The sequence below is a fragment of the Nicotiana tabacum genome, chromosome 12 (assembly GCF_000715075.1).
Source record: "Nicotiana tabacum cultivar K326 chromosome 12, ASM71507v2, whole genome shotgun sequence".
Classification (NCBI taxonomy): Eukaryota; Viridiplantae; Streptophyta; class Magnoliopsida; order Solanales; family Solanaceae; genus Nicotiana; species Nicotiana tabacum.
This window is the reverse complement of record NC_134091.1, coordinates 44,516,233-44,525,026: the sequence shown is the minus strand read 5'-3', so window position 1 is coordinate 44,525,026 and position 8,794 is coordinate 44,516,233. Positions and strand designations below refer to the sequence as shown.

The following is an 8,794-nucleotide window of genomic DNA, read 5'->3' as shown; positions in this document are numbered from 1 at the left end:
AACATAAATCCTCCCACGATATTTGAGTTTTGAAGGTTACGTGGGTGGTATACATAAACTCGTTACCCATTCCTCAATTGTCATTATCTTTTTTTGTTGTTTCTATCGCCACTTCCTTTTCTTTGTTGCATGATAGTGTCTGATCTAATTCTTAATGTTAGCTAGAAAAAATGCGCAGCAAAGAGGTTTATAATTATTCGTATCGTATATATCATACGTAGTTAAAGCAGTTAATGACGGAAATAAAGTTTGTCTCACTAAAACTCAATAAATGAATATGCATGCGAGTCATGTATCATGTCGGCATAACAATTAAGCATTCGTCGATTTTCGCCACATGGATTGAAAAATCTACGTAACAAACTTCCTTCATGCAAATTAAAGAGGTGCGAACATTGGATAAAACTCGTACACACGGTCACTGGACAAACAAATTAGTCGTCCTCACATCAACTAACTCAAGTTCCAAACTCATAGGCTAGCTAGTTATAACCAACAGTAGTTATAAATACCACTCAATATTAACAAGAGAAAACATCCCAACAGCACCCAAGTATATTGTACGTACTACTACTTTTTTCAAAACTCGTCAACCATCACATTTATCACCAAAATGGCTGAAGAGAAGAAGCACCACTTCGGTCTCTTCCACCACAAGGACAAGGAGGAAGACAAAACTACCTATGGAGAAACTCCATATGGTGGTGATACTGAAAAAACTACCTACGGAGAGAATACATATGGTGAGAAAACTAGTTATGGTGGGGGAGATAACTATGGGGATAACAAATATGGTGAGAAAACTGACTATGGAGAAAGTGGATATGTAGAGAAAACTAGTTATGGTGAGGGAGGTAACTATGGAGATAGTGGCTATGAAAATAAGACTAGCGATGGAGATAGTGGCTATGAAAATAAGACTGGTTATGGAGATAGTGGCTATGAAAACAAGAGTGGCTATGGAGATAGTGGCTATGAAAACAAGAGTGGCTATGGAGATAGTGGCTATGAAAATAAGACTAGTTATGGAGAGAGTGGCTATGAAAACAAGAGTGGCTATGGAGATGTTCCATCTGAAACTACCTATGGAGAGAAAACTAATTATGGTGAAGGAGATACCTATGGAAAAGGAGCTGCCTACTCATCTGAGACCACTAATTTTGAAGAGACTACTGATGAAGGCAAAACTGGTGAAGATTATGAGAAAGAGAAAAAGCACCACAAACATCTTGAACACGTGGGAGAGCTTGGGGCTGCTGCTGCTGGTGCCTTTGCCTTGGTAATTTTTCATACAATTGTTTTATTTTACAGTTTTAACTTCTATATTGTCGTATCAGTAAAGTTACAATATTATGTTATCTAGTTAAATTAGTCATTGAACTTACCTATTATATGTTCCTTATTGTTTCCTCCATATTTTGGTATGAAAATTTCAGCATGAAAAGCACAAGGCAAAGAAAGATCCAGAGCATGCACATAAGCATAAGATAGAAGAAGAAATAGCAGCTGCTGCTGCAGTTGGGTCAGGTGGATTTGCATTTCATGAGCACCATGAAAAGAAGGAAGCCAAGGAAGAAGAAGAGGAAGCTGAGGGAAAGAAGAAACATCATTTCTTCTAATTTTCTCATAATATTTTAATTTGTTTTCTTCTAAAATATAAGTTATGAGCTTCGTGTGCTTGCTCTATCCTCTAATACTGAGCACCTAAATAATCAGTGTGTGTGTGAGAGAGTCTTCCGTTTGATGTAAGGGTTTTACTTCTATATCATGTACATGTTGTTCGTTGTGCAGTGTGAATAATATTATACCTTTTAATGCAATATTTATTGTATTAATAATATGATACAGAAAAAGACTGATGTCGTTACTCTTTCCTTTGGAGCAAATAAAAAGCGCTTTACTCTTGTGCCACTTATCCTGGTTTACCCCAATAATACGTAGTGCACGAGTGGGTTTAGAACATTATCGGTTAGTCATTTATACTTTATCGGTTTATATAATATATACTGGCAATTATTTGATTCTCATTTTTCAGTGTCACAGTCAATAGAAAATAAATATATAGGTGACCAGGGAGAAAAGGGAAAAAGAAAAGAAGAAAGCTGTAGAAATCCGAAATCAATAGTCTCAAATATGAAATATTTATTGTGCCTCATGAAAATATTGTTTTAAATAAAATATGCGATTTTAACTATAGAAATGATCGAATTATCAAATAACAGAAGGATAATTTGCTAAAGAAAACACAAGCGACTTAAAATATATATATATGCTCGTTCTTATATTTTTTGGTTTCTTTTTCACGGAGGGGTTTGGCTGATGCTCGTTAGTCTTAAATGTATCCTGTAAATCGCAAATAACTCTCTTGATTTAGACCAAAAATGAATAACATCCAAATATTTGTGGTTGTGAAACCTTTATCTAGTTTTTCCAAATGGTGACTTTGAGCTAGCGTACGTGAAATCAAGGTCAAAAGTTGTGTGTCACCATTGATGGGGATTGAAATCACAAGTGCCCCGTACTAAAAACTACTTTATCATTATGGCACCAGATATTATAATTATGGCCAATATTTTGGCTAATGAAGTCCATCTCATATAAGTATAAGTATCTTTGTAAAGTGTAGATTTTGTTGGCAATATTCTTTGGGATCCAAAAATATTGCATTATGTGGTGGACATCATTTGCACAAGTTGTATCTCTTTTTTTACACCTAAGAGGCCAAGACTTTTTTGCCTATAAAATGGAAGGCAATTAGTTCATTTTAGACACACCAACAAGACTTGAGTCTTCATTTCTTGTTTCTTCGTTTTCTCAATTTATTAAGAGTGTTTTGTATGAGAGTTAAGTATTGGGAAGTACTTGTGTGAACCCTTTATTTAGAGTGATCTTGTGAGGTTATTCTCTTGGGTGTATTTGGGAATTAGAGTATTTACTCTAATTTTGTACTCTCTTTTGTACTCTTATTGGTATAGTGAAATTGCTCATCTCCGCTTGTGGATGTAGGTCACTTTGACCGAACAACGTTAAATTTGTGTCTTCTTTGTATGCTTTAATTGTCGTTGTTATCAACTTCCATTGTCTTTGTTATTGTCATTATACCATTATTTGGCTAAATTTTGCACTATCCGAGTTCCCGATCCTAATAAATTGGTATCAAAGCCGGATCAAATCGGATTTATTTCAGTAGCCAATATGACTCTAACAAAGACCTATGTTGAGAAATTTGACCGAAGTGCAAACTTCGGAATGTGGCAATTAAAAATGAAAGCTATCCTAATTCAGGATGGCTTAGACTTGGCGTTGCAAGGAAAGGAGAAGAAACCGGATAAAATGACGGATGAGGAGTTTGCCGTCATAGACAAAAGGGCAAAAGCAGGTATCATTTTAAATCTCTCAAATGAGGTTTTACGTAAAGTTTCTGTAGAAACCACAGTCAAAGGCATATGGAAAAAATTAAAAAACCTTATATATGAAGAGGACGGTGGAAAATAGACTTTACCTGAAGCAGAAGCTTTATACAATTCGTATGGTTGAAGGTAACTCTTTTCTCTCTCATCTTGACACCTTTGATTCCATTCTTATGGATTTGAGTAATATAGATGCTGAAATTAAAGATGAGGATCAAGCTGTGTTACTGCTTTGTTCTCTACCCCCATCTTTTAAGCATATAAGAGATACTATGCTTTATGCAAAGGATAATATCTCTTATAAGGATATTAAATCTATCTTAAAATCAAAAGAACAGATAGATAGTGATATTACTGGGGAAGCTAGTGGAACTCAAGCGGAAGTTGGCTTGTTTGTTAGGGGCAAATCCGACTCCATATCCAGATACAATAATTTAGAGTGTCACTATTGTCATAAGAAAGGTCACATTATCTCCGAATGCTATAAACTGAAAAATAAAAAAAAGTATAAAGAAAGAAAAAATGAGCACAAAAATACTGACACCGCTGAAACTAGTGTAGCAACTGATGAGATTGAGGGAACTATATTTTTAGCAACTGAAACTAGTTTCAGATCAGAAAATGAGTGGATTTTAGATTCCGATTGTTCATATCATGTGTCCTAACAGGGACTTGTTTTCTACATATGATTCAGTTGCAGGCGGAGTTGTCCAATTAGGTAACAATGTTACTTGTAACGTTGTTGGCAAAGATACAATTCGGAATAAAATGCACGATGGTGTGGTAAGAATTCTCACCGATGTTAGACATATTCCTAACTTAAAGAAAAATCTCATTTCTTTGGGCACTCTAGAATCTCTTGGGTGCAAGTACACAGGTGAAGGTGGAGTTGTGAAAGTTTCTGATGGTGCTCTTGTGATCATGAAAGCACGCAGATCGAGTTTGTTGTATACTTTATTGGGATCCACTGTTATAGGCCCTACTACAGTTTCGGTATCAGACAATTTATCTGATTTTGATGGCATTAAATTTTGACATATGCCCATTGGGGCTTTTGTGGATAAGGTGGAGCAAATTTACTATATCCGCCAAAATTATGCCAAGGTGGAGATTTGTAATTACGGCTAATATTTTGGCTAATAAAGTCCATCTCATATAAGCATAAGTCTCTTTGTAAAGTGTAAACTTTGTTGGCAATATTCTTTGGGACCCAAAAATATTGCATTATGTGGTGGACATCATTTGCACAAGTTGCATCTCTTCTTTTACACCTAAGAGGCCAAGACTTTTTTGCCTATAAAATGGAAGGCAATTAGTTCATTTTAGACACACCAACAAGACTTGAGTCTTCATTTCTTGTTTCTTCGTTTTCTCAATTTATTAAGAGTGTTTTGTATGAGAGTTAAGTATTGGGAAGTACTTGTGTGAACCCTTTATTTAGAGTGATCCTGTGAGGTTATTCTCTTGGGTGTATTTGGGAATTAGAGTATTTACTCTAATTTTGTACTCTCTTTTGTACTCTTATTGGTATAGTGAAATTGCTCATCTCCGCTTGTGGACGTAGGTCACTTTGACCGAACCACGTTAAATTTGTGTCTTCTTTATATGTTTTAATTGCCGTTGTTATCAACTTCCATTGTCTTTGTTATTGTCATTATACCATTATTTGGCTAAATTCCGCACTACCCGAGTTCCCGATCCTAACACATATCTTACTTGAAAGTTGAAACAAATCTTGATATTTTTGTCAATTGTCCATTTCTCGTAGTATATATATTTATAGGTGTATCCGTATAGATATAGTTTAATTACAACTAATAATTACGGTTATACTATGACTATTTATAAATTATCTTAGAAATTAGTAATTAATTTAGGAATGACTTGTAGTATAGTGTCAATAATTTTGTCAATTTGTCCATTTCTCCTAGTGTATCTATATCAGCGGCGGACCTATGCTATACAGTGAGGGGTCATCGACACCAGTAAAGTTCGACAAAAATTTCATATTGTATACATATATATGTTATTAGAAAATAGTGATATATTAGTACCGAACACCCTATATACAAAGCATATTTTAGTTAAATCTAAAGTGGACCATCGATCGATTTAACATTTAAATCGTGAGTTCGCCTTTGATCCGTACAGTTTAAGTACAACTAATAATTATGGTCCTACTGCAACTATTCATAGAAGTCAGTAATATAGAAATGACTTGTAGTCTAGTGTCAATAATGTTTACAAAATGTGCTACTCCTTGTTTTCTTAACTAAGGAGGTTTCGTGATTATAAAGTTTGAATTTGAAGAGTACATCTTTGCTAATGCCTTTACATTGCCACAATTAAACAGCACTACATATTATAATTTTATGAAGAACCAAACACGTTGAAATTAATTATCATATTCGTTTAATTTTCTTAGTGTTAGTTGACAGATATATATATATTCTTGCAAGATCTTTACCCGACAATAGTGGCGGTAAAATGGCTAAAAAAACGGTTATCCACCCATATTATCCATTAAAAAATAAATTGGATAATGAACTTTTTAAAAACGGGTCAAATATGGATAAAAACCATATTATCTATTTAGAAAATGGATAACTAATAAATTTAATTTTTACATTTGTAAAGTCTCAAATTGGGGTTCCCTAAGTTTGGAAGACTAGAAATTCTAGTGATCATATTCAAGAAGCCATGGATGATATGGATATCCATATTATCCGTCGTTTAACCCTTTTTTATCCGTATTAAATATAAATCGGGTCGAATAATTTATCCGTTTTGCATTACTCGTTTTCGACCCATCCATATCTGATCGGGCCCGCCCGTTTGCCACCCCTACCTGACAACAAGCGTGGGCTGACAGAGTGATAGACCTCTTCTTTCAAGGTTCGGGGTTCTTTCCTCCTCTCCAACTTGAGGGGATCATCTAGATAGAGAATGAACTTATTCAAAGGCATATACAGCTTTATTTGGTAGTACAATTTGTTTCTTTTCTTGTACATTGATTAGTGAGGTTAATCAGTTTTTCTACTGGATTAGTTAGTTATAAGTGAAGCGTAGGTCGTTAACATTTGATTAGTTGATTGAGATGTTTTTCTTGGTGATCACACGTGTATTTGTACATGATAATATTACAATTCACATTTTTAAATTTTCGAAAATTGATTCTTTATCTCATCCGAAACTAGGCAAACTAATCTCTTCATTTATCTAAAATTATTTTTGTCCTATCCCGTGGTAATCAGACGGGCAAGTTCTACAAATTTTTTTCTCGCTAGCTTCAAGTTTGATTAGCAACTTGTTTACCCGTAAAATGGTACAGTTGAATTTATACGTAATTTTTAGAAAAGTGAATTAATTTGATCCTGAAATAATGCAGTAATAGAAGAAATACACAATACTTAGTATTAGAATGTAGATGAAATAGCAAAGATGATAATTCCGTGAACACTATTTCCTGGCACAGCGATGATGAGATCAAAAAGCAAGAAGTAAAATTGTAAAAAGCTTTGTATAGAATAGAGTGTAAGTTTAGCCAGAAAATTTATGTCGTTTACAATGATAACTGAGCTCACTATGTATAGCTATCTCTAGGGAAGGAAGTCCTAGGATCATGTCATCCTTTAATGTCAATTACGAGGGTCATTGATAAAGATGTAACGGTGAACATAAATGCCAAATTCTCTGTAACGGACTGTCGCTCTTAATGATGCAGAATATTCCCTAGTAAATGCTACCGGGCACAGAGCATTTACTGTACCTTTATGAATGTTATCTTTTCTGATGACAAGTGGAACGACTGCGTCCGGTTTTCGGTTATCCCCATCTTGGGTTTCACATGTCCTCCTTTTAGCCAAACACGTGTCACATCATATTTTACCCTATATAGATAGTCCCCCTACTTTCCGGTGACATAACTTTGTGTTACCGGAAAGTTGGTAGAAATATCTTTTTGGCGGGAATTACTATAACTCCTTCTAAAAGTCCCCGACAGCTGATTAGACGCACGTCTCTCCGCATTTAATGCCCCGAACATGCGTCATCCCATGATTCAACAGAGCTTTTGCCGATTATCGAGGTAATCATTGCCATGAATTTAGCCGCCAAAATTTTACATATACGCCACATTATTTTCCTTTGCGTTTCATAATTTCTCGAACTCCCTATATTCATCTTTGCTTTCCATTCTTTCTCTAGTTCTCTTCAAACACAAAACTTTTTCTATCTCCTTTTTCAATGGCTTCTTCCTCTAAACGTGCTGGTTCTACAAAGAATAATAACAAAACCGATGACTTTGTTCCTCTAACGGTGGGTTCCATCATCCCAAGAAAACTTAGTACTTCGAAGGATTTTGAAGAGATATTCCCTACAGCTAACTCTCGTACATGAGCTGTTAGTAGATATCCTTCTTCCATTCGTCCTTCCAGTATTCCTGTTCTGAAGGAGGACTGTCGCTGCCATGAGCTAGATATCATTGCTCCTGATCTATCGGAGCGAGTGACCCTTCCCAAAGAAGGTTTTACATACTTTTTTATGTATCCCTTTACTTTGGGTGTGTTTTCTTTGAGCGTAGAGCTTGATTCTGTGATTGCGGAGTTTTGCCTTCGTTACCAGGTATGTTTGGCACAGGTAAGTCCTTCAATGTGGAGGAAGATCGCCTGTCTTCGATGTTTGTGCCAGGAAACAGGAGAGGAGCTAATCTTAACTCATATGATGAATCTCTATTCCCCAAAATCTTCCACGGGGGAATGATAAATATTTGCAAGCGTGGACACCATGCTTTGCTGTCTAGCATGGATGATGACAACGACTGTGGGTGAATGGAATGGTTCGTTGCAGTTGTCACCAACGACATCATTCCCACAACGACTTTATCCTTTTCGGTCGCTTGGAACCGCACTTGTAAGTTCTTTGTTTTGTATTTCTTTTTACTAGATATTCCTCTGTGGTTGTATCAACTCTTCACCCTTCGCATGTTTCAGCAACTCGATGGATCCCACCGGTGGTGGAAGGTTTAGACCAGTAGGTTCAGAAGATCTTGGATGTTACGACGCCCGAAACTCATTTGTGGAAAGAACTGGCCCTGAAATATGAGTGGAAGGCCAAAAATCATGATAATTTAAATTTACCTTGCTTCCATTATGAAGAACTTGGTTGAACCCTTCTGACTTGTTCATGGAATTAGGTCTTCCTGCATGCTCTGTTGTTGTCCCCGAGGAGGATGTTTTGGCTAATCCCGCTGATGCAGGGAGGCTGCTTCAGGAAGCGCTTACTCGAACAGGTATCTCTGAGCCTGTTTCGGGTGCAAACACTTCTTTACGGAGTCCCCGACCAAATGATAAGCAACCAAAGAGAAGACGTTCCTCCACGGTCGA

At 36.1% G+C, this 8,794-nt stretch overlaps 1 protein-coding gene across 1 annotated transcript; it reads left to right on the top strand.

Moving 5' to 3' along the window:
- The first annotated feature begins 247 nt into the window (after positions 1-247).
- Positions 248-1,820, top strand: LOC107771681 (uncharacterized). The gene is made up of 2 exons (XM_016591108.2): positions 248-1,279; positions 1,437-1,820. Exons 1-2 carry the CDS (start codon positions 614-616, stop codon positions 1,617-1,619), a joined length of 849 nt encoding a protein of 282 aa, XP_016446594.1. The 5' UTR covers positions 248-613; the 3' UTR covers positions 1,620-1,820.
- Positions 1,821-8,794: the final 6,974 nt, after the last annotated feature.